The following is a 26,893-nucleotide window of genomic DNA, read 5'->3' as shown; positions in this document are numbered from 1 at the left end:
CCACCCCACAGCCCCTCTCTGACTAGCATGAAATCATACAGTTTACTTGTTATTCTTCATACTTTTTTCTCCATTCCTACGAATAAATGTTTGACCAATTATAGTATACCTGAGCTACAATAATTTTCTGCATATACCCTTACTTGTTTCACTATCTTTAAAGGTATAAACTTAAGTTATTTTATTACTTCCTGGAAAGAAAAAGAAAAAACAAACAAACACCTGAGGATAAATATCTCAGTGTGGAATTTTGAAAAGTTGTAGCGAAAAAGTTATGTAGGTAAAAAGATTAAAGCACATAGTGACTAATGTCCCGGTAATGAATGAAAATAAAGGTTGGGACTTTTGGAAGGTTAGAATTCCTATTTACTGTGAGGGCTTATACCATGTGGATTTGCTAGGCCTGGGGTGGGGTAGAGATAGGAAGCGGATTTTGGGTATGGTTAAGTTTTAGGTATTAGAACATCAAGTGGATTTGGCTATTGTGTGTCTGTAGTCACTCTTAATCTTGAAGAATCTCCCTCCCTTTTTCATTAAAAAATTTTTTTTACTGATTTTTTTACAGAGGAAGGGAGAGGGATAGAGAGTTAGAGACATCGATGAGAGAGAAACATCGATCAGCTGCCTCCTGCACACTCCCTACTGGGGATGTGCCCGCAACTGAGGTACATGCCCTTGACCGGATTCGAACCTGGGACTCTAGTCCACAGGCCAACGCTTTATCCACTGAGCCAAACCGGTCAGGGCTCTTTTTCATTTTTTTATGAGATTGAATTTTTAAAAAGAATTCAGGTCTGTTGTCTAATAGAATGTCTCATCTGGATTTGTTTGTATCCTAATGATTAGCTTAAGGTTAAACCTTTTTTTGGCAAGAGTGCAATTTAGGTGACATTGTAACATCTCATTGCATCACATTAGGGGGCATATATTTTATCGGGTTGTCTGTCCCACTGTTGGTGTTGCTAAGTTTGACCACTTGGTGTATTTCCCCATTTATAATTAGTAAGTAATCTGTGGGGAAATGTTAGGGCTCCCAACAACTTTCAATATTTGTTTTCATTCTCTTTACCCATTCAATACATAAACTTGAAAAATAGTTGTCATTTTAACAATTTTACAAAAGTTGTTTCTCATGTTATTAGAAGTTTAAAAAGGTATTCTGTCAGAATAAAAATAAGGGGCAGAAATGAAGTTGAGACCATGTGGAAATGAAGTAGGAGAGGCAGTGGTAAAGTGTACCTGTGTTTGGAGGATGTTGCTGACACAGTGGTGGCATATAAAATTGTACTGTGTTCCTTGTAGCCAGAAAGTTATGCTTCTAAAATGTAAGCAACATTGTACTTACAGCTTTCTTTAAGCAATTTTGGCTAAAGTTAATGAACTTTATTTTTTTTTATAGGTTTAAATTAATACTGGATATTTCTGTCTCCTTCTAAGGTAAGTTTTATTTTTATTTTTTTGAAACAACATTACTGTATTAAATTTGTTATTCAAGTAGTTTGTCTAGAAAGTACATTTTAGTTACTGCATCACTGACTTATTTATCAACTGGGCTAATGGGGTTATCTGTTACAGAGAATAATGATCCTCAGGGGAATGCTTGTTAGTTACTGCACATATAGCATACAGTAATATCATGCCCAGTACTTGGGTGCTGAGGAAAATTAGCAGGTTGTCATGGGACCTTGGGTAAATATTTTTGGTACACTTAATACTCAGAATTGCTAAGGTTTGATGTGTGAGCTTTGGGTTGAATATATTAGTTTCCCAGGGCTGCTGTAATAGAGTGCACAAAGTGATTGGCTTAAAACAACAAAAATTTATTCTCTCACAGTTCTGGAAGCTAGCTGTCCAAAATAAAGGCATCAATAAGTCTGCTCTCCCTCTGAAGGCTCTAGGGGAGGGTCCTTTCCTGCCTCTTCCCAGCATCCTTGGCGTTTTGGCTTATACCTAAATCACTACAGTTTCTGTCTTTGTGTTCATATGGGCTTTTTTCCTCTGTGTCTCTTCTCCTGGTTTTCAAATCTCCCTCTCCTTATGAAGACACCAGTCATTGGATTTTGGGGCTCGCCCTAATCATGTATAACTTTATCTTAAGTGGATTATATCTGGGTAGACCCTATTTCCAAATAAGGTTTTTGCAGGTCCTGGCTTTAGGACTTCAACATACCTTTTTCTTTTTTTTTGGGGGGGGGGGGTGGAGGAGATACTTCATCCCACTGTGGTTGTGGCTTGACTTGAGTTGCAGCAATATTGAAATGCTATGATCATTTTGAAGTTTGAAAGCTGTGTTCTATGAGGTACAAAATATTTTGGAATTCATGTAGAAATTAAAGTGAAAACTAGAGCACTGGCTGGTTGGAGCATCGTCCCATACACCAAAAGGTTGCAGGTTCCATTCCTGATCAGGGCACATACCTAGGTTGCAGGTTCAATCCCCTGTTGGCTTGCGTAAGGGAGGCAACTGATCAATGTTTCTCTCTCACACTGATGTTTCTCTCTCTCTCTCTCAAACCAATAAACATATCTTCAGGTGAGGATTGAAAAAACAAAGTAAAAACTAGATTTCTTAAGTCAATTTAGGGCTATTTTTAATAGACTTTGAATGGGTTTGGGGTGGTGGTGGTAGATTTTTAACATTTACTAATACAAAGACTGATTATTTGTTGGCATTTGTGGGATTCAACCTAATAAGAATCATGGCCCTCCTGAGGTAGACATAAAAGGAAAACAAAGTAAATTAGCAGTTTCTTTTTCAGTGTATTTTGTCTAACAATAACAATGTTGTATTTTTTATATTAGGAAATGAAGAGTATAATTGGATAACTTTTAAAAAAATATATTTTCATTGATTTCAGAGAGGAATGGAGAGGGAGATAGAAACATAAATGATGAGAACCACTGATTGGCTGCCTCCTGTATGCCCTCCACTGGGGATTGAACCCGCAATCTGGGCATGTACCCTGACGGGGAATCGAATTGACTTCCTGGATCATAGGTTGATACTCAATCACTGGGCAACACTGTCTGGGCTGGATAGTGTTTTTTAAAGCTCATTAATGTTCTTAATCATTTTAAAAATGAAGAGTACAATTTCATTGAAATTCAACTCCAACTTCAAAGATGATCTTAGCTAAGGCATACAGTGAACCTAGATCAGTGCTTGGCCTATGGGAAGGGCCTATTATTACTGAGCCTTTCTAAGACAGTGAAGGAGGTTTGAGGTAGTCATGAAAAGAAGGAAAGTTTTTCTTACCTCTTAGTTTTGATAGTCTTGTGTCTGACTGGTTAGTAGTGTATTTGCTATTCCAATCATTGGTTTGGTATTGGTCATAAATGACTGAAAAATGTACATTACAGTATTATGAGAGTTTTCTAATGTAGGACAATAGAAAACATTGGATTCATATTTACTTTCTGAGTTTGAGATTTGAAGGTAATAAATGGCTTGTATTATGTGATGCTTTTGAGTAAATATAAAAAATCCAGACTCTATTAACTTGTTTCTTCATTCTGTTCTTCTGTTTAAATAACAATAGCTATATTAATCCAACAAGACATAAGGCTATAATGTGGCATACCATGCTTTTTGAGAGGTGAATATTGAATAAAAATGGCTGACAGAAGTGGCAAGATTGTTTCAGGACAAGTGTATATCGAAGTGGAATATGATTATGAATATGAAGCAAAGGACAGAAAGATTGTGATAAGACAAGGGGAGCGATACATATTGGTGAAAAAGACCAATGATGACTGGTGGCAAGTCAAACCAGATGAGAATTCTAAAGCATTTTATGTGCCAGCCCAATATGTTAAGGAAGTCACCCGCAAAGCTCTGATGCCGCCTGTTAATCAGGCAGTTGGACTGCCAAATAATTCTATGAAAGTGATCCAGAGTCTCCATCTTCAGAGATCAACAGAAAATGTGAACAAATTGCCTGAGCTTTCAAGTTTTGGAAAGCCATCATTGCCTATTCAAGGAACAGGTCTTATTCGTGATGCCAATCAGAATTTTGGACCCAGTTATGATCCAAGTCAAACTGTCAACCTAAGCCTGGACCTCACCCACAATAATGGAAAGTTTAGCAGTGATTCACATTCACCTAAAGTTTCCAGCCAGAATAGGACGCGCTTATTTGGTCACTTTCCCGGTCCAGAGTTCTTGGACGTAGAGAAAACCAGCTTCTCCCAGGAACAGTCTTGCGATTCAGCAGAAGTCTCAGAAAGGGCCCATCAGGATTCTGAGTCTGGTGATGAACTTAGCAGCAGCTCCACGGAACAGATAAGGGTAAGATTAAAAGAACGATGAAACACGTGTACCTTAATAAAAATATGAATTACAGATTTTAATTTAATTAAAAAATCTTTGTAAGAATTAAGAATCATTTGTTTTACTTTATGTTTATAAAATACATGGGTTCCATCCTGAATTAAAGAGATGGAGAATATGGTAAATAATTTGTAGAGTTCACTTTATGGTTTCCATAATTCTTGGATGTTTACAGGACTAGAAGTACTTTATGTGTGGAAAAATTTTTCTCTCTATTGATTATGCATGAGATAGATCTTAATTTACCCAGTGATGATATTTCTTTTATTAGAAAAAGTTTGTTTTCTAGCAGTACTCATTTTGACTAGCTTCTGATAAGTCTCCAGGTAATAATGGATATATGGGGAAAGAAGTCACTGGAATATTAACCACTAACTCTTGTTCTTCAAAACTTATTTATTAACCTGGAGTATTAAGAAAAACATAAAGCTCACAAACCTTTACCTCCATTCATGCACTTTTGTGTCTTAAGTGTCTATGTATCCATGCTTATTTGCATTGCTTGGAAAAAATTTTATGTGTCTGTTGTTTGGTTTCTAAAATTTTTCCTTACCTAACTTTATTTTGAGATTAGTTTATGCCAGTTTATTAGTCAGGTATAGTGAAGTAATTTTAAAAGCACATGCCTAAAATTGAAACTTAAATGTATAGGGTGTCCCCCCAAAATGTACACATACTTTGAATGATTGTAAAGTCAGTGCTTATTAACATAAAACTCATTTTCAAAATTAAGTTAGTTAGCAGCTGTTAAAGTGTGTATACATTTTTTGGGGGACACCCTATATTTGGAAAAGTCTATTGTTTAGTGCACTTGAAAATGCCAAGGTTGCAGGTTTGATCCCTGGTCAGGGCACATACAAGAATCAACCAATGAGTGCATAAGTAAGTGGAATAACAAATAGATGTTTCTCTCTCCCTCTCTCCCTTCATCTCTCTCCCTTCCCCCCTTTCTGCCTCTCTCCCCCTCTGCCTTCCTCTCTCTCTTAAATAAATAAATAAAAAAGAAAAATGTGATACATTTTTTGCCTAAAGCTCTGTTGTAAGATTTATTCATCAGGTTTAGTTAGTAAATAATTGTATGGCTGCATTTAGGTGTGATCTGATTATAATGGAACTAGTATGTTCTTTTTCTAGGTTTTAATTTTTGTGTGTGATATTTTAAAAGGAATTAGGGAAAAGGTAACATTTTCTAAAAAAACTTCAGATGTTTGAGATCAAGACATTTACATAAGCTCAGCTGGTGTGTTCTCAGTGGTTGAGTGTCAGCCTATGAACCAAGGAGTCATGGTTCGATTTCTGGTCAGGGCACGTGCCTGGGTGGTGGGCTCAAACCCCAGTAGGGGATGTGCAGGAGGCAGCTGATCAATGATTATCTCTCATCATTGATGTTTCTATTTCCTTCTCCCTCTCCCTTCCTCTCTGAAATCAATAAAAATATATTTTAAAAAAGACACAGAAAGTAGTACTGTCAGTTTACCATCATTCATAATAGTAAGCTTTCTTTTCTTTAGTCTTTATGTGATACTAGAGGCCCAGTGCATGAAATTCGTGCATTAGTAGGGTCCCTAGCAGCTGCCAGCTGCCGGCTGGGGCCTTCCTTTCTTCCTTCCGCACTGCCCCCTGGTGGTCAGCGCACACCATAGCGAGCGATTGAACTTCCGGTCAGTCGAACTCCCAAGGGGACACTTTGCATATTAGGCTGTTACATATATAGATTTTCACATAGAATATGTAGTGTTTCTAGGAATTGTTTGTATAAATGGCTCATTTTTGAGCTAGTTGGATTTGAGAAAGATGTCCTTGTTCTCTTCTATCTCATCATCACCACTGTTTCACACTTCAAATTTCCTTTTTTATTTAGGTACACTGGCCAGCCTGTATTCTCCTCATTATGGTCATTTTAAAATCATGGCATACAATTTCATGGCTCTTTACCTCTCCTGTTTGGAAATTCTATTAGATTTCTCTAGCCAGTCCCTTTCTCTTCATGGCAACTGTTCAAACCTTTTATATTATCTTTAGTTCTTTGATTCACCTGCTTTTCCCTGCTGTCTTTTATCAGGTAACCTTTCCTTCTATTTCACAGCAAAAATAAAAGCCATGGGATAGAAACTGCTTCAACTTCGGAGAGGATGTTAATAGCCCTTAATAGCACTTTTAACAGCTGTTAATCGCACTGGCTTTTGATTTGAATCAGACTCTATAAAGGTTCCCTTTATGGTTTCCATAATTCCATTCTATCACGCGCTGTGTGATGATTGGGGCAAATTAGTTAACTTATCCATGTTTCAGTTTTCTCATCTTAAATTGCAGATCATGGGCTTGTTGAGGATTAAGTGGGTTACTGTATCTAATATGCTTAGAACTATGCCTGGGTGGTGGCACATATGTACGTTAGGTACCTATTGCTGGAATCTCAGTTGTTGAATTTAATTAGTTCCAAAAGGCTGTTTGAAAACCAAAGCATTTTCCCCATTAGAAATAATGTAAATTGAATTAATCCATTCCAGACCCCCAAATGATTTCCTGTTTTAACCTTTTCTATAAACAGTATATATGTTTAATGTACTGTTTAATCTATAAATAAACATTTTAAAAACAAAAAGGACATGAATTGTAAATGAAAATTTAACAAAAAGGAAATTAAATGTACAGTAAAACATGAACATTTTAAAATAACAAATAGCAACAAAAACCCATGAAAATATTCACAGCACAATATCTGGAGTGAACAGTGGTAGACTGACTCATACTCGAGCAATCTCTCTGAATTCTCTCCTTTGTTGCCTGAGAGATGCATGACTGATCATACAGGTATCAGCATGAAAGGGTTGTTGAGTCCAGAAACGAATTATATTCGAGAAATGAGGTTTGATTGTACTTCTAAATTTAGTGGCTTAGCACAATAAGCATTGGGGGAGGGGGGTGGTACTTTTATTTATTTATTTTTAGAAAATATATTTTATTTATTTTTTTACAGAGAGAAGAGAGAGGGATAGAGAATTAGAAACATTGATGAGAGAGAAACATCGATCAGCTGCCTCCTGCACATCCCCTACTGGGGATGTGCCCCCAAGCAAGGTACATGCCCTTGACCGGAATCGAACCTGGAACCCTAAGTCTGCAGGCGGACGCTCTATCCACTGAGCCAAACCGGTCAGGACAATGTGGAGGGTACTTTTAAAGATGGCTCACTCACATGGTGCTAGTTCAGCCTCTTCACATATGTTTGAATGTTGTGACTAGCTTTCCCCCAGAAGGAGCAATGCAAGGTAGAACAAGATAGAAGTTGCATTATCTTTTTTGCCTGAATTTTGGAAGTTACACACTGTCATATCTTACTAGTATGCAATTCAGCCCTATTCTCTGTGGGAAGAGACTACACTGGGTGTACACATTAGGATCTGAGATCATTGGGACCACCTTGGGGGCTGGCTATCACAGTAAGTATTCAGTAAATTATAGCCGTCATTATTATTGTTCCTTATTTATCCTCACCCGAGGATTTGAAAAAATTGTTATTTTATTTATTTTCCCCCACATTTTTTAATTCTTTATTGATTAAGGTATTACATATGTGTCCTTATCCCTCCATTGTCCCTCTAACTCTTCCCCCTGCCACACCCCCCTGCTTGTGCCCTCACCCCCCTGGTGTCTGTGTCCATTGGTTAGGTTTATATGCATACATACAAGTCCTTTGGTTGATCTCTCCCCCTTACCCCCACTCTCCCCTGCCTTCCGTCTGAGGTTTGATGGTCTTATCGATGCTTCACTGTCTCTGGATCTGTTTTTATTCATCAGTTTATGTTTTTCATCATATTCCACAAATGGGTGAGATCATGTGATATTTATCTTTCTCTGACTGCCTTATTTCACTTAGCATAATGCTCTCCAGGTCCATCCATGCTGTTGCAAATGGTAAGAACTCCTTCTTTTTTACTGCAGCGTAGTATTCCATTGTGTAGATGTACCACAGTTTTTTAATCCACTCATCTGCCGATGGGCACTTAGGCTGTTTCCAAATCTTAGCTATTGTTAATAATGCTGCTATGAACATAGGGGTGCATATATCCTTTCTGATTGGTGTTTCTAGTTTCTTGGGATATATTCCTAGAAGTGGGGTCACTGGGTCAAATGGGAGTTCCACTTTTAGTTTTTTGAGGAAATTCCATACTGTTCTCCACAGTGGCTGCACCAGTCTGCATTCTCATCAGCAGTGCATGAGAGTTCCTTTTTTCTCTGCATCCTCGCCAGCATTTGCCATTTGTTGATTTGTTGATGATAGCTATTCTGACAGGTGTGAGATGGTACCGCATTGTCATTGTGATTTGCATCTCTTGGATGATTAGTGACTTTGAGCATGTTTTCATATGTCTCTTGGCCTTCCTTATGTCCTCTTTTGAAAAGTATCTATTTAGGTCCGTTGCCCATTTTTTGATTGGGTTGTTTACCTTCTTTTTGTTAAGTTGTATGAGTTCCCTGTAAATGTTGGAGATTAAACCCTTATCGGTGATAACATTGGCAAATATGTTCTCCCATACAGTGGGCTTTCTTATTGTTTTGTTGATGGTTTCTTTTGCTGTGCAGAAGCTTTTTATTTTGATGTAGTCCCATTTGTTTATTTTTTTCTTAGTTTCCATTGCCCTACGAGCTGTATTAGTGAAGATATTGCTTTGGCATATGTCTGAGATTTTGCTGCCTGTGAATTCCTCTTAAGATTTTTATGGTTTCCCATCTTACATTTAAGTCCTTTATCCATTTTGAGTTTATTTTTGTGTGTGGTGTAAATTGGTGGTCTAGTTTCATTTTTTTTGCATCTATCTGTCCAATTTTCCAAACACAATTTATTGAAGAGACTGTCTTGACTCGATTGTATGCTCTTGTTTCCTTTGTGAAATATTAATTGAGCATAGTGGTTTGGGTTGATTTCTGGGTTCTCTATCCTATCCCATTGGTCTACTAGTACTGTTCTTGTGCCAGTACCAGGCAGTTTTGAGAACAGTGGCTTTGTAATATAGCTTGATATCTGGTATTGAGATCCCTCCTACTTTGTTCTTCTTTCTCAGGATTGCTGCAGCTATTCAGGGTCTTTTTTCCAGATGAATTTTTGGAGAGTTTGTTCTAGGTCTGTGAAATATGCTATTGGTATTTCAGTGGGGAGTGCATTGAATCTGTAGAATGCTTTGGGTAGTATGGACATTTTAATGATGTTGATTCTACTAATCCATGAACACAGTATGTTCTTCCATCTGTTTATGTCTTCCTCTTTTTTCAGTGTCCTGTAGTTTTCCGAGTACAGGTCTTTTACCTCCTTAGTTAAGTTTTTTCCTAGGTATCTTAATTTTTTTTGTGCTATGGTAAATGGGATTGCTTTTTTAGACTCTCTTTGTGTAATTCACTGTCCTATATAATAAAAAGCTAATATGCTAATTAGACCAGGTGACAGAACAACTTTGTGGAATGTCCAATGGGTGGGGGGTGGGGCCGTGGGGCTCGGAGACAGCTGAGGCCGTGAGGCAGCTGGAGCCTCAAGGGCCGAGCCCCTTGCATGAATTTTGTGCATCGGGCTTCTAGTTGGTGTATACTGGTAAAAAGGCCATATATTTCTGGGTGTTAATTTTGTATCCTGCTACATTGCCGAATTCATTTATTAAGTCTAATAATTTTTTGATGGAGTCTTTAGGGTTTTCTATGTACAGTGTCATGCCATTTGTGAATAATGATAGTTTTACTTCTTCTTTTCCAATTTGGATACCTTTTATTTCTTCTTCTCTAATTGCTGTGGCTAGCACTTCCAGGATTATGTCAAACAGGAGTGGTGAAAGTGGACATCCCTGTCTTGTTCCCGTTCTTAGGTGAAATGGTTTTAGTTTTTGCCATTGAATATGATGTTAGCTATAGGTTTGTCATATAAGGCTTTTATTATGTTGAGGTATGATCCCTCTATTCCCACTTTGCTGAGGGTTTTTATCAAGAAAGGGTGTTTGGCTCAGTGGATAGAGCGTTGGCCTGCGGACTGAAGGGTCCCAGGTTCGATTCCGGTCAAGGGCATGTACCTTGGTTGCGGGCACATCCCCAGTAGGGGGTGTGCAAGAGGCAGCTGATCAATGTTTCTCTCTCATCGATGTTTCTAACTCTCTATCCCTCTCTCTTTCTCTCTGTAAAAAATCAATAAAATATATTAAAAAAAACAAAAAGAAAGGGTGTTGGTTTTTGTCAAATGCTTTTTCTGCATCAATTGATATGACTGTGATTTTTATCTCTCATTTTGTTTATGTGATATATCATGTTTATTGATTTGCGGATATTGTACCATCCTTGCATCCCCGGGATAAATCTTACTTGGTCATGGTGTATTATCTTTCTGATGTAATGCTGGATCAGATTTGCTAGAATTTTGTTGAGGATTTTAGCATCTTTGTTCATGAGGGATATTGGCCTGTAATTCTCTTTCTTTGTATTGTCTTTGTCTGGTTTTCGTATTAGGGTAATGCTAGCTTCATAGAATGAGCTTGGAAGTGTTCCTTCCTCTTTACTTTTTTGCAGTAGTCTGAGAAGGATAGGTTTTAGTTCTTTGAATGTTTGGTAAAATTCCCCTGTGAAGCCGTTTGGCTTCGGGCTCTGGTTTACTGGAAGGTTTTTGACGACTGCTTCAATTTCCAAGGATAATTTTTTTTTTCTTTCCATTGATTTTTAGAGAGTGGAAAAGAGAGGGAAAGACAGAGAGAAATATTAGTGTGAGAGAAACAAATGTCCTTGACCGGAATTGAACCTTGGACCTTTCAGTGCACAGGCCGATGCTCTGTCCACTGAGCCAAACCTGCTAGGGCTATTATTTCTATTATTATTTTCAACATCAAATATGTAAGTATACCTATATCAGCAATTCATTTTATCCCCAGTATAATGCAAGTGTTGTCTCTCCTATCAAAAGTGTATTTGCTTTTCCCTTTCTTCCACAAACCTTTTGCTAAAAGTTATATCGCATTGTGCTCATGTGGCTGTAGACTCATTATTTACCAAGTTTTTTCATCAGCATTTAAATGTGCTCCTGTGTTTCCCATCTTAGTAAAGCTCTTCAATGACACCTTTCCCTCTGAGTATCACTTACTACCCTTCCCCTTTACTGGCAATTTACGGGAAGAGTTATATAGATTTACTTCTCTGCATTTGCTCACTTCCCACTCTTTGCTTAAGCTATTTTAATATGTATTCTGACTCCACCAAGCCACCTAAATGTCTTGCAAAACTATGATATCACAATCAGGATACTGACCTTGTACAGTAGAGATACTGAGCATTTCCATCACCACAAGGATCATTCATGGTTTCCTTTTATAGCCACACCCTCTTCCCTCCCACCCCCACCCTGGTCACCACTGATATACTCTCCATTTAAAATTTTTTGGTATTTGCCCTAACCAGTTTGGCTCAGTGGATAGAGTGTTGGCCTGCGGACTGAAGGGTCCCGGGTTCGATTCCGGTCAAGGGCATGTACCTTGGTTGCGGGCACATCCCCAGTGGGAGGTGTGTAGGAGGCAGCTGATCGATGTTTCTCTCCCATCGATGTTTCTGACTTTCTATCCCTCTCCCTTGCCCTCTGTAAAAAAAAAAAAAAAAAAAAAAAAAAATCAATAAAATATATATTAAAAAAAATTTTTTTTGGTATTTCAAGAATGTTATCTAAAGGTAGTTGTATGCTGTATAATCTTTTGGGATTGGCTTTATCATTCAGTATAATTCTCTGGAGATTCTGTTTGTTGTGTGAATTAGTATTTGTTCTTTTTATTGCTGACTAGTATTCTGTTGTGTGAATGTACCGTACTTAGTTTCACCATTCACCCATTGAAAAACATCTGGGTTTCCAGTTTTTGGCTGTTGCAAACAAAGCTACTATATATAAACATTTCTGCACAGGTTTTGTGTGAACATAAACTTTTTATATCTCTGGTATAATTTCCCACAAGTATAATTGCTGATGGTAGTTGCATGTTTAATTTTTTAGGAGACAACCAAACTCTGTGTTCTAGAGTTGCTCTATCATTTTATGTTCCTACCAACAATGTTTGTAATCCAATTTCTCTGCATGCTCACCAGCATTTGGTGTTGTCACTTCTTTTTTTAAAAAATTTCTTTATTGATTAAGGTATTACATATGTGTCCTCATACCTCCATTAACCCCCCAAACCTCCCTCCCCCACTCATGCCCTCACCCCCCTGGTGTTCGTGTCCATTGGTTAGGCTTATATGCATGCATACAAGTCCTTTCTTTATTTTAGCCATTTTTATAGGTGTGTAATATCTTGTGATTTTAATTTGCATTTCCCAAACAGCTAATGATGTTGAACATCTTTACATGTGCTTATTTGCCATCAGTAGATCCTTTTCATTGAAATGTCTCTTTATGTCTTTTTGCCCAGTTTCTAATTGGGCTGTTTTTGTACAGTTGAGTTTGGAGAGTTGTTTATATAGTCTAGATCCGTGGTCGGCAAACTGTGGCTCGCGAGCCACATGCGGCTCTTTGGCCCCTTGAGTGTGGCTCTTCCACAAAATTCCACTGCCTGGGCGAGTCTATTTTGAAGAAGTGGCGTTAGAAGAAGTTTAAGTTTAAAAAATTTGGCTCTCAAAAGAAATTTCAATCGTGTACTGTTGATATTTGGCTCTGTTGACTAATGAGTTTGCCGACCACTGGTCTAGATACTAGTCATTTGTCAGATACATGGTTTGCAGATATTTTCTCCTAATGTGTAGCTTGTCTTTTCATCCTCTTAAGCAGATTCTTTTGTAGAGCAAAAGTTTTTAATTTTGATGTCCAATTTACTTTTCCTTTTGTGGATCATGCTTTTGTGTTGAGTGTAAGAACTCATTGCATAGCTCTATTAGGTTTCTCCAGGGAAACAGAACCAATAGAGTGTGTGTGTGTATGTAGAGAGACATTTATTTTAAGGAATTGGCTTATGTGATTATGAAAGCTGGCAAGTACAAAATCTGCAGAGTAGGATAATATGCTGAAGACCCAAGGAAGAGCTAGTGTTGAAGTTCAAATCTGAAGGTCAACTGGAAGAATTTATTCTTGCATGGGGGGGGCAGTCTTTTGTTCTATTCAGGTCTTCAACTGATTGGATGGGGTCTGCCATATTATTGAGGGGCAGGGAATCTGATTTACTTAAAGTCCACCTATTTAAATGTTAATTATAAATCTAAAAACACTCTTACAGAAACATCTACACTAATAAAAGAAAAACATGCAAATTGACCGCACTTCTGCTACACCCACCAGTCACACCCACCAGCCAATCAGGAGTGAGTATGCAAATTAACCCAACAAAGATGGTGGCTTAACTTTATCAGCTAGAATATAGTACTGCATGTGCAGTTTTGTTTTGTTTTGTTATGCAAGCTCCACTCATCAACACCTTTATCCCCACCTGAGACCGGAGTCGAACCACAATCTGGGTATGTGCCCTGATTGGGGATCAAACCTGTGACTCTTCAGTGCACAGGACAATGCTTCAACCAACTGAGCCATACTGGCCAGGGCTAAAGTTAGTTTATTTTTTCTCAATTCTGCATTCTTTTCTGGAATTCTCTATCCCACCTCAAATTTCTACATTAAAAAATTTGCATACATCAAGGTTTGCTCTTAGTGCTGTAGAGTTCAATCGGTTTTGACAAATGCACAATATTATAAATACACAATTACAGTATCCTACAGAATAGTTTCATTGACCTAATCCCCTGTGCTTCACCTGTTCACCCTCTGCCCTTTCTCACTTCCAGTCCTTTGCAGCCGCTCATCCTTTTACTCTCTGTGTAATTTTGTCTTTTCTAGTGGGTAGACTTTTTAGATTGGCTTCTTTCACTTAGCAGTATGTATTTAAGATTCATCCATGCCTTTTCATGTTTGAGAACATTTCTTTTATTGCTGAGTAATTTGTTATAGTGATGTATCACAATTTGTTTATTCATTTATCTTATGAAGGACATCTTGGTTGCTTCAAGTTTTTGGAAATTTTGAATAAAACTGCTAGAAATATTTGTATTCAGGCTTTTGTGTAGACATATTTCAGATCATTTGGGTAGATACCTAAAATCAGTTGGGTAAATACCTAAGATTGTTGAGTAGTATGATAAGGCAATATTTACCCTTAGAAGAAACTGCCAAACTGTGTTTTCAAAGTGGCTATTCCATTTTGTGTTCCCATCAGCAGTGAATGAGAGTTTCTCATTTTCCACATATTTATGATCATTTGGTATTGTCAATTTTTTTTTTAGTTTTAGCTGTTCTAATAATATGTAATATCTTGTTTTAATTTGCATTCACTAATGACAAGTGATATTGAGCATCTTTTCATATGCTTATTTTGTGTCTTTGTATCTTCTTTGATGAGGTGTCTAGATCTTTGTTCATTTTGAAATTGGGTTTATTTTCTTATTGTTGAGTGTTAAGAGTTCCTTGTATGTTTTAGGTACAAAGCCTTCACCACCCTATTGTCTGTGTCCATGGATAATGCATGTAAGTTCTTTGGTTAATATCTTCCCTAACCCCAGATCCCCTTCCCTCTGAGATTCATCAGTCTTTTCCTTGTTTCTATGCTTCTGTTTCTTTTTAAAAAAAAATTTATTCTAGTTTATTTTGTTCATTAGATTCTATGTTTGTTTATTTTGATTTGTAGATAGATATGTATTTATTGCCATTTTATTGTTCATATATTTCAAAAAATATAATTTTATTTTTTTCAGAGAGGAAGGGAGAGGGAGAGAGAGATAGAAACATCAATAATGAGAGAAAATCATTGATCAGCTGCCTCCTGCATGCCCCACACTGGGGATTGAGCCTGCAACCTGGGCATGTGCCCTGACTGGGTCGAACCGTGCACTCCTGGTTCATAGGTCAATGCTCAACCACTGAGCCATGCTGGCTGGGCTATTGTTCATATTTTTGATCTCCTCCTCCTCCTCCTCTTCCTCCCTCCTCTTCCTCCTCTTCCTTCTCCTTCTCCCCCCTCCCCTTTTCCCCCTCCTTCCCCTCCTTCTCTTTCTCCCTTTCCTCCCCATTCTCTTCCTCTTCCTTCTCCCTCTTTTTCTCCTTCTCCTCTCCCTCCCCCTTCCACATTTCATGTAATACTGGTTTGGTGGCGATGAACTCCTTTAGCTTTTTCTTGTCTGGGAAGCTCTTTGTCTGACCTTCAATTCTAAACTATAGCTTTGTGGGATAGAATAATCTTGGTTGTAGGTCCTTGCTTTTCTTTTATTTATTTTTTAAATCTTTATTATTGTAAGTATTACATATGTCCCCCTTTAACCCATTGACCTCTGCCAGTCCGCCCTTGTCACCCCAGGCCTTTACCACTCTGTTGTCTGTATCCATAGGTTATGTATATATGCATACAAATTCATTGGTTGATTTCTTCCCATCCACCCACCATCCCCTGCCTTCCCTCTGAGGTTTGACAGTCTGTTCAATGCTTTTATGTCTCTGGATCTATTTTAATCATCAGTTTATAGTGTTCATTAGATTGCACATATGAGTGAGATCATGTGATACTTATCTTTCTCTGATTGGCTTATTTTACTTAAAATAATGCTCTCCAGGTTCATCCATGCTGTTGCAAAGGGTAAGAGTTCTTTCTTTTTTACAGCTGCATAGTATTCCATTGTCTAGATATGCCATAGATTTTTATCCACTCATCTGCTGATGGGCACTTAGGCCGTTTCCAAATCTTAGCTATTGTAAATTGTGCTATGAACCTAGGGGCACATATATCATTTCTGATTGGTGTTTCTGATTTCTTAGGATATATTTCTAGAAGTGGGATCACTGGGTCAAATGGGAGTTCCATTTTTAATTTTCTGGGGAAGCTTCATACTGTTTTCCATAGAAACTGTACCAGTCTGCATTCCCAGCAGCAGTGTACGATGGTTCCTTTTTCACCACATCCTTGACAACACTTGTCATTTGTTGATTTGTTAATGATAGCAGTTCTGACAGGTGTGAGGTAATACCTCATTGATGTTTTGATGTGCATCCCTTGGATGATTAGTGACTTTGAGCATTTTTCCATATGCCTCTTGGCCTTCTTTATGTCCACTTTGGAAGTGTGGACATAAAGTATCTAGGTCCTTTGCCATTTTTAATTGGATTTTTAAAATCTTCCTTTTGTTAAGTTGTATGGTTCCCTATAACTTTTGAAGATTAACCCCTTATTGGATGTATCATTGGCAAATATGTTCTCCTATGCAGTGGGTTTCCTTTTCATTTTGTTGATGGTTTCTTTTGCTCTGCAGAAACATTTTATTTTGATGTAGTCCTATTTATTTTTTCCCTTAGTTTCCATTGTCCTAGGAGAAGTATTGGTAAAGATATTGCTATGACAAATGTCTGATATTTTGCTGTCAATGGTTTCTTCTAGGATTTTTATGGTTTCACGTCTTACATTTAAGTCTTTTATCCATTTTGAGTTTATTTTTGTATATGGTGTAATTTGGTGGTCTAGTTTCATTTTTTTTGCATGTATCTGTCCAATTTTCCCAACACCATTTATTGAAGAGACTATCTTGACTCCATTGTATGTTCTTGCCTCCTTTGTCAAATATTAATTGAGCATAATGGCTTGGGTCGATTTCTGGAGTCTCTGTTCTGTTCCATTGGTCTATATACCTGTTCTTGTGCCAGTACCAGGCTATTTTGAGTACAGTGGCTTTGTAGTATAACTTGATATCTGGTATTGTGGTGCCTCCAACTTTGTTCTTTTTTCTTAAGATTTTGGATCTTTTTAGATTCCATATACATAATTGGAGTATTTGTTCCAGGTCTGTGAAATATGCTGTTGATATTTTATTAGGGGTTGCATTGAATCTATAAATTGCTTTGGGTAGTTTGGACATTTTATTTTACTATTATTTAAAAAATATATTTTTTATTGATTTCAGAGAGGTAGAAAGAGGGAGAATAGAAACATCAGTGATGAGAGACTATCATTGATTGGCTGCCTCCTGTACGTCCCCTACTGGGAATTAAGCCAAAACCTGAGCATGGGACCTTGACTGGAATTGAACTTGGTACCCTCCAGTCCACAGTCTAATGTTCTATCCACTGAGTCAAACCAGCTAGGGCCTGACATTTTAATGATATTGATTTTACCAATCCATGAACATGGTATATTCTTCCACTTGTTTATATCTTCCTCTATCTCTTTTCAACATCCTGTTGTTTCCTGAGCATAGGTCTTTTATCTGCTTGGTTAAGTTTATTCTTATCTAAATTTTTGTTGTAATGGTAAATGGAATTATTTTATTAGTTTCTCTTTCTGATAGTTTATTATTGGTGTATAGAAATGCCATAGATTTCTGTGTGTTAATTTATATCCCACTACATTGCTGAATTCATTTATTAAACCTAGTTTTTTGATGGAGTCTTTATGGTTTTCTATGTGCAATATCATGTTATCTGTGAATAATGAGACCTTCTTTCCAATTTGTATGCCTTTTATTTCTTCTTCTTGTCTGATTGCTGTGTTTAGAACTTCCAGTACTATGTTGAACAAGAGTAGTAAAGTGGGCATCCCTGTCTTGTTCTTGTTGTTAGGGGAAATGCTTTTAGTTTTTGCCCATTCAGTATGATGCTGGCTGTAGGTTTGTCATATAAGGCTTTTGTTATGTTGATGTATTCCCACTTTGCTGAAAGTCTTCATCAAAAAAGGGTGTTGGATTTTGTCAGTTGCTTTCTGCATTAATTAATGTGATCATTTAATTTTTGTCTTGCAATCAGTTAATTTGCTGTATCACATTTATTGATTTGCAGATATTGTACCATCCTTGCATCCCTGGAATAAATCCCACTTGGTCATGGTGTGTGATCCTTTTAATGTATGCTGGATCTGATTTGCTAAAATTTTGTTGAGAATTTTAGCATCTATGTTCATGAGGGATATTGGCCTGTAATTCTCTTTCTTTGTAGTGTCTTTATCTAGTTTTGTGATTAGGGTAATGCTGACCTCATAGAAAGAGCTTGGAAGTGTTTTGTCTTCTTGAACTTTTTGGAATAGTTTGAGGAGGGTAGGTGTTAATTGTTCTTTGAATGTTTGGTAAAATTCACCTGTGAAAGTGTCTGGACCAGGGCTTTTTGTTTGTTGGAAGATTTTTTTTTTTATTATCACTGCCCAATTTCATCAGTAGTTATTGGCCTACTTAGGTTTTCTGAATTTTCCTGACTGAGTTTTGGAAGATTGTATTTTTTAAATAATGTGTCCATTTCATCAAGGTTGTTCAGTTTGTTCGAATAGAGTTGTTCTTAGTATTTTTTTTTTTTTACAATCCTTTGTATTTCTGTGGGGTCAGTTGTTACTTCACCTCTTTCAATTTTGATTTTGTTTATTTGGGTCCTTTCTCTTTGTTTCTTCGTGAGTTTGGCTGGAGGTTCATCAGTCTTGTTTATCCTTTCAAGGAACCTGATCTTGGTTTTATTGATCTTTTGTATTTTTTTTTTTAGTCTCTATGTCATTTATTTTTGCTTTGATCTTTATTATTTTCTTCTACTTATTCTGGGCTTTTCTTGTTGCTCTCTTTCTAATTCTTAAAGTTATAGGGTTACATAAGTTAGTTCAAGTTTTTCTTGTCCTTTTGAGGTAGGGCTGTAGTGCTATGAACTTCCATCTCAGGACTGCTTTTGTAGTGTCCTAGAGATTTGGGGTTGTTGTGTGTCCTGTCTCATTTCCATTTGCCCAATGAATTTATATATATGTATGTATGTATATATATCATGTTTTCTTATCCATTCAGATACCATGTGTATTTTGATTGGATCATTTAATCCATCTACATTTACAGTTATTGATAGGTACTTGTTTGTTGCCATTTTTATTCTTTATGCCTGTGTTCCTTCCTCTCTTTCTATTTCTTCTTCTTACAAGGGTCCCTTTAGGATTTCTTGCATTGCTGGTTTGGTGGTAATAAACTCCTTGTCTGTAAAGCTCCTGATTCCATCTTCATTTTTGAATGATAGCCTTGCTGGATAGAGTAGTCTTGGATTCAGTACCTTGCTTTTCATTACTTTGTATAGTTCATGCCACTCCCTTCTGGTCTGATGTGTTTCTGTTGAGAAATCAGCTGATAGTTTAATGGGAGGTCCCTTGTATGTAATTATGTAATTGTCTCTCTCTTGCGGCCTTTAAGATTCTTCCTTTGTCTTTAATGTTTGTCATTTTAATTATGATGTGTCTTGGTGTCAGTCTTTTATAGGTTCATCTTTTTTGGGACTCTGTGCCTCCTGGACTTGTGGGACATTTTTTTCCCCAAGTCAGGCAAGTTTTCTGTCATTGTTTCTTCAAATAGGTTTTCTATTCCTTGCTCATCTTCTTCTCCTTATGGGACCGCTATTATGCAGATGTTGCTTTGTTCTGTGTTTCCCAAAGCTCCCTTTAAACTCTCCTCCTGCTTTTTAATTTTTTTTTCCAGTTGCTGCTCTGACTGCGTGTGTTTTCCTAACCCTGTCTTCTAAGTCGCTGAATCAGTCCTCAGCTTCCTCTAGTCTGTTCAAACCTTCCACTGTGTTCTTTATTGCAGCTAAGTCATTTTTCATTTCCTCTTGATTCTAATCCATGTTGGTATATTTCTCATTCAGCTTCTTAAATTCTCATTGAGTTTTTTGTAATTTTGAGTAAGAAACTCGAGCATCCTTATAACCATTTAAATTCTTTTTCTGACAAGTTATTTGCCTCCATTTCATTTAGTTCCTTTTCTGGTGATTCCTCCTTTTCTTTCCTTTGGGAATTGTTTCTTTGTTTCCTCATTTTTGCTGTCCCTTTGTATTTGTGTCTGTGTCTTAGATCAAACTGCTGTGCCTCTCAGCTTTTTTAGGGGGTGATCCTATGTAGTAGGTGTTTTGTTGGACCCAATGGTTTAGTCTCTGTGATCTCCTGAGGTGGGTGTTCTAGGAAAGCCCCCTACTTGAATTATTTGGGTTGTCCTGATGTAGTTGGGTCTTGAATGTTATTGTACCATTCGTGGATGAAGTCTCTTCACACAGGTTGTCTGACTATCTGGCTCACTTCTGATCTTGTCCTGCAAGCTGTTGTAGATGAGCTTAGGGTCTCTACTTCTGTAGCAATGGACATCTGAGACATCCTAGTGGTGTGCAACTCACTGCGTGGTCGCAGAGCCCACATAATGGGTAGCGTACGACTCTGTGACTCACTGTGGGCTCCTAGAGCCTGTGTTTGTGCTGGCATGGGTCTCTTTGGTTTCCTCTTGTTTGGAGCTATCTGTGCTTCCTGGACTTGTAAGTCTATTTATTTCACCAGGTAGAGGGAGTTTTCTGTCATTATTTTTTAAACTAGAAGCTGGATGCATGAAATTTGTGCACTCGCAGGGGGTCCCTCAGCCTGGACTGCGCCCTCTTGCAGTCCGGGAGCCCCCAGGGGATGTCCCACTGCTGCGGAGGTGGGAGAGGCTCCCGCCACCGCTGTTGCACTCACCAGCCTTGAGCCCGGCTTCTGGCTGAGCAGTGCTCCCACTGTGGGAGGGTACTAGCTCCTGCGTTCAGCGTCTGCCCCCTGGTGGTCAGTGCGCATCATAGTGTCCAGTAGTTCTGCCATTTGGTCGATTTGCATATTATCCTACCTTATAATAGAGAAACATGCAAATTGACCGCACCTCCGCTATGCCCATGATTGGGCGTGCGAGAGGCTGGGGGCGGGACTCCGGGTGGCCTATCCGGCGGTTGAGAAGACCAAGATGGCGGCGCCCAATCCTCTTAGTTCCGGGGGTCCCAGGGGCAATCGCCACCCTGGGGGGGCATGGCCGGGCCGAGCCAGATGCTCACCGGGACCCCCGGGGGCGATCGCCAACCTGGGGGGGCGTGGCCGGGCCGAGCCATACGCTCACCGGAGGTACCGGGGGCGATCGCCACACTGGGGGAGCGTGGCCGGGCCGAGCCAGCCGCTCCCGGGAGTCCCGGGATGGGGTGGGGTCTCAAGGAATCACTATTGTGGGGCCAACAGTGTGGGTAAGGTTGATGGAGACTCAGTTATGGCACCTGCCAGTCGGTTCTGTGGTGGAGAGGTCTCAGCAAAAGAACAGTGATCTCTGTCAGCACATTTATCTGGTAGAAAGCTGTCCCTCTGTTGTTGCCCTGATGCCAGACAATTTAGTTCCTTCCCATATGTCCTTGGATCCTTTCAAGCTGCTGCTCCATTGCTGAAGCTAAAAGGGAATGAGTCTAAGTAAGACTGTGGGCCCTTTAAAAAGAGTCCAGGGGAATCTTAGGAGACCTCTGTCTCCCTCAGCCTCAGTTCCCACTGGTTTTGCAGCTGAAATTATGGGGACTTCTCTTCCCCACAATGGAACCCTGGGCTGAGGGGTCTGGTTTGGAGCTGGGACCCTTTTCTCCTCACAGGGGATCTCTGCTGCCATGATATCCCTCCCAATTAAAAATACTCCACAAGTGGGTATTGGACTAGGCCTTCTCTGCCTCCGCCCTTCCTACCAATCTCATTGTGGCTCTTCTTTAATTCTCTAGTTGTACGGCTTCCATTCAGCCATATTTCAGGCAGATCTGAATGATGATTGTTCTGTATTTTAGTTATAATTTTGATGTGGTTGTGGGAGGAGGCAAGTGCCGTGTTTACCTGCCATCTTGACTCTTCCCTTCACTCTCAGTAGTTAGTTTTATCTCATCCCTCATTAATCTTTTAAAAAAAATTATTCTTCAACCTTACTCTAGAAAGTACTAATGTGGATTGATTGACATTTTAGTTCCATTCCATTCGCTTGGCTATCCTTTGCTTTGAGCCTGTAAAACACTAATAAGTAGTAAGAAGGAAAGAAAAAGAATTCTAATAATCCACAAAAATTATCTTCATCTCCACATCATGGAGAGTTGGTTGTATTACAGTTGAGTCTAGTTTCGGTAATGTATTAATTAGTGAAATCCATGGAAGTGACAAAATCAACACTGCCTGTTAGAATTTGAAGAAAAATGCAAACTCCTTTCTCAAGAAATGTGCATTTACACATAATTTTGCTATAATTTAAATATATTCGGAAACCCAGATTTTTAAAGGGAAATTTTTAGACAAAGTGATTGTGGAGTAAAAATTGATAACTCTTCTTTAAGGGAATTTAGGCACAAAGTAGATGGAAATTTGAGAGAGGATCTAGATCAACTTGAAATTTTATTTGGATTAAATCTGAAGGCAAGATTGATTGGATCTTCTATGGTGACTGGTCTTATTCTGTTTGGCATACCTATTCTCCAGGAAAAGAATATCTTTTTATAACTGCTGTCTTTTCTCAGAAACTATTGTTATTAGAAAGCAAATACTTTATTATCTATTTCTAGCTTGCTTCTGGAACAAAGAGCCTGCTTTATTTTAGCATATATCTCTTTATCAGGCCCCATCTTCATTAATTGTGTGGTGGTGACCTTTTTGGGGATCTAGTGAAAGCCATAGACCATCTTTCCAAGAAATGCCTACATGTATATTCATGCATATAGTTTCATTGGGCTCACCCTCAACATCAAGCTCGTCTTGTGTTCATCTCCCTTTCACCTCTTTCCCTACCCTTTTCTCACCTTCTTCTTTTCTTAGACAATTTGCTTTTTTTTTTTTTACTTTTCGTGTATACTCTGACTTCTACCTATGCTTCATAGGTGCATTTGGCTTTCTTTTATTTTATATTTATTTCCATTTTGTGCTTTAATCCCTTTTGTATTAGTTAGAACTTTGTTGTAAGTGGTGAAAACCAAACTGTGACAAAGTTTAGGCAAAAGGAAATTTATTGGCTCATGTAACAAAGCTACAGGAAGGGTTCATTCACCCAGGCTTTAGAGGTGATTGCAACTGGGGCCTTGTTTGCTGTCATGATTCCTTTTCTCTCTCTGTCTCTCATCTCTAATTCTCTCTCTATGATTTTATCATTCTTCCACATAGACTTCTTCCTTATGGCTGTAGACAAGTTTTTGGCAACTACTGGTATCACATCCTTAATTTTTCTGTTAGAGTATCTACTTTACTTTCTTTTTAAAAATATATATTTTTATTTGATTTCAGAGAGAAGGGAGAGGGAGAGAGAGAGAGAGAGACAGAAACATCAATGATGAGAGAGAATCATTGATTGACTGCCTCCTGCACACCCCCCTACTGGAGATCGAGCTCGCAACCCAGGCATGTGCCCTAAACGGGAATCGAACCATGACCTCCTGGTTCATAGGTCAATGCTCAAACGCTGAATCACATAGGCTGGGCTACTTTTCTTTCCTTAGTTCTAATCCTTGGAGAAAATCTTGGAGAAGGCATCTGGCTTGGCTTGTGGGTATGCTTATACTATGGCCAGGGACATGCTTGGACCTACCCAAACTGCATAATTGTAATTTGATGGCAAAAAGTTCCTCCAAAGAAGTAGCAAATATGCTGTTCCCAGAATAGAAAGAGATGCCAGGCATTAAAGTAATAGTTGTCCACCATATCCTTGTTTTCTGAGATGGAACCCCTCTAGGTTACACTTCTTCTCTACGAGATCAGTCATTGATACCAGCTGCTAGCCAGGCCAGGGAGAGTGCTACAAGGACTTGTTTCCATACTGATTCTAGTTCAGCATAGGAAGCTTTCAAGGTCCAGATTTCAAGTAGAGAGGAGTTCTATGAAATAGGAATAGCAAAGTAATATTCCCTTGCACATGACTTACTCTCTTCAGAGTATAGTCTTTAAAGCTAAGGTTTGTGTCCTAGTTCTGCCAGCATTTTGACAACAAATAATCTGTATAGTGAAGATTATATATGTACTGAGACTATAGCAGAGAATTGAACCTCCCCTCAATAAGAAGGAATTCTGCTGCAGACTGCTTTTGAACTCTAAACTGCACCTCTTCCCTTGGTCTCCAGCCTGCCAGCTTACCCTGAAGATTTTGGACTTTCCCTACCTCCACGAGTGCATGAGCCAATTCCTTAAAATAATTCCTCTCTCTCTCCCCCATTATCTACCTATATCTGTCTATCTATATTTATATTTATATATATATATACATATATACACATACATACAGATATATTTCTTAATGTTTCTTTTTCTATACCCTAATACACAGGGTATAGTCACTGACTGCTCCAGGCTTTTATCACCACCATTGGATCCAAAAGAAAGGCCTGAAGTTCATTTTTAACCTTTTGCACTCGGATGTCGAGTGTGACTCGACACGGTTAGCATTAGAATAAAGGAATCGAGAAAAAAGCAAGCGAGTGCAAAGGGTTAAAATCCTCAGCCTGGCTTACTTCTTATGCTCATCTCTGAGCCAGTTACTTTGGTAGGTAGGTTGAGCACTCTGTTTTGTCAGAACTGCATTTTGTGGCAGTCCCTTCACAGAGAAGGTGTGGAGTGTGCAGGGTAGCATGGTTGGCAGTCCCGTCAGAATCACATCATTTGGGGGAGGGCAGATAATCAACAAAAGGAATGGTGGTGGTGCTGGTACCTGAAAAGGGGGAATACTATGCATTCAGAAAGAATAAATAGTCATTTGGCACAATTATTTGCTATACATTGGGATATAGCTATATTTTGGAATAGTAAATGAATGTATTCTTTTTAATTCTCATCGAAGATATAGGATATGTCAGAGAGAAAAAGGGAGGGGAGGGAGGGAGAAACATTGACGTGATAGAGAAACATCGATCAGTTGCCTCCCATACGTGCCCTAACTGGGGATTGAACCCACAACCTAGATATATGTGCCCTGACCAGGAATTGAACCTGCATTTTTTTGTTATATGGGGTGATGCTCTAATCAACTGGGCCACCCGGCCAGGGCATGAATGTATTATTTATGTTTCAGAATTCTTGGATACAGTGTAGGGTCAGTTTCATATAAATTTCTTCACAACTGGCCAAAACCAGTTTGGCTCAGTGGATAGAGCATCGGCCTGCGGTCTCAAGGGTCCCAGGTTCGATTCCGGTCAAGGGCATGTACCTTGGTTGCAGGTACATCCCTAGTAGGGGGTGTGCAAGAGGCAGCTGATCGATGTTTCTCTCTCATCGATGTTTCTAACTCTCTATCCCTCCCTCTTCCTCTCTGTAAAAAATCAATAAAATATATTTAAAAAAAAGTTCATAAATTTCTTCACAACTGTAGCCAGATTCTGATAAATTTAAATGCATGAATATTTAAGTCTATGATTTAAAAAGTCTTACACATAATGTTTAAAGTCATGGTACCAGTTTATCGTATTTTCCAGCGTCTAAGACGACTTTTTAACCCAGGAAAATCTCAAAAGTCGGGGGTCTTATACCCCGGAAAATACGGTATTTGGGTTTTAAGCAATCTGATATACATTGTCAGAGATTTTTCTAACCTACCGCATTTTCCAGCGTATAAGACCCCCGACTTTTGAGAAGATTTTCCTGGGTTAAAAAGTCGTCTTATACGCCAGAAAGTACAGTACTTGAGGTATTAAAATTTTCTCTCTCTGTCCCTTTCTCTTGACATATGTATGTATATGTATACATCTATAATAATAAAAGTGTAATATGCAAATTGACCGAATGGCCGAACAGTGGAACGACTGTCCTGATGACCTTCCAGATGAAGCCGGGGTGGCGAGGGCCTGGGCAGCCAGGGCCGTTAAGGCCTACTCTTGCACAAATTTTGTGTATTGGACCTCTAGTACATATATATTTGTTGTATGATTATATTAGAGTAGCAATAGAAGAGATGGTTGAAAAGATGATGGAATCTTAATAGAGTCATTAAAAAATATGCACATTAAAAATGTTTTGTGTTTTCACCCTGTTTTTGTCCTGGGAAAGAATTCGGTAATCTAGGTGACATTAACAAAAACAACAGATGTGGAAACATTTTTGTTGAGAAAAATATCTCTATGCATAGAATATTTTTAGCAATTACTTCAGTAAATGCCAGACAGATGATATAAACTCAGAATGACTACTCAAATAATGCCACAACAATTAATTTGAAGCATGGTGTAACACTTGAGCTCAGATTTCTGGAAAATCATGAGTGTAACTTGGTACATTAAAAAAAGAAGTACAAGAATAGGCTTCTAAACCAAATTTTTGTCTTAGCCTTTCTACAAAGTACTTGACTTCTGAAGCCCTCGTTTTGTAACCTATAGTTCAATACTACTTATATGTCTGTTTTTCTGTGTCTTAGCAGAGTGGAATTGAGTCATTTAGAAGTGATTGGAGAGTAGGTGAGTGAAACTTGGTGTTTTTAATATGCTTTTTTAAGTTGACTTTTTTTTTGAGAGAGAGAGAGCGAGAACGAGAGGGAGAAAGAAATGTTGATGTGTGAGAGAAACATCTATCGATTGCTCTCATACACACCCCGACTGGGGGATCGAACCCGCAACCCGGGTATGTGTCCTTACTGGGAATTCAACCCACCACCTTTCAGTGTACTGGACAATGCTCCAGCCAACTGAGTCACAACAGCCAGGATGACAGCTTGGTTTTTAATGAGATATAGAAAAATAAAAAGATAGAGGCAATTCATAAAAATAACCAATATTATAGTGAGAGAGAGGAGAGTGAAAGGAACTAACCATTGTTGAGC

At 38.5% G+C, this 26,893-nt stretch overlaps 1 protein-coding gene across 4 annotated transcripts in view; it reads left to right on the top strand.

Moving 5' to 3' along the window:
- Positions 1 to 26,893, top strand: part of ARHGAP12 (Rho GTPase activating protein 12) — a 172,480-nt gene that overhangs the window by 19,405 nt on the left and 126,182 nt on the right. For 2 of the 4 annotated variants that reach the window (XM_054716610.1, XM_054716608.1), the window contains exon 2: positions 1,400 to 1,437. Coding sequence is in view for 2 of the 4 variants with exons in the window: in XM_054716607.1 (XP_054572582.1) it covers positions 14,841 to 14,846 (6 nt within the window). In the remaining 2 variants the exon portion in view is untranslated. Of the gene's footprint in view, positions 1 to 1,399; positions 1,438 to 14,803; positions 14,847 to 26,893 lie in introns of those variants that run through there. The other 2 variants (XM_054716607.1, XM_054716606.1) reach the window with 1 other exon arrangement.

This window comes from Eptesicus fuscus, chromosome 5, assembly GCF_027574615.1.
Source record: "Eptesicus fuscus isolate TK198812 chromosome 5, DD_ASM_mEF_20220401, whole genome shotgun sequence".
NCBI lineage: Eukaryota > Metazoa > Chordata > Mammalia > Chiroptera > Vespertilionidae > Eptesicus > Eptesicus fuscus.
This window is presented reverse-complemented; position numbering and strand designations above follow the sequence as displayed.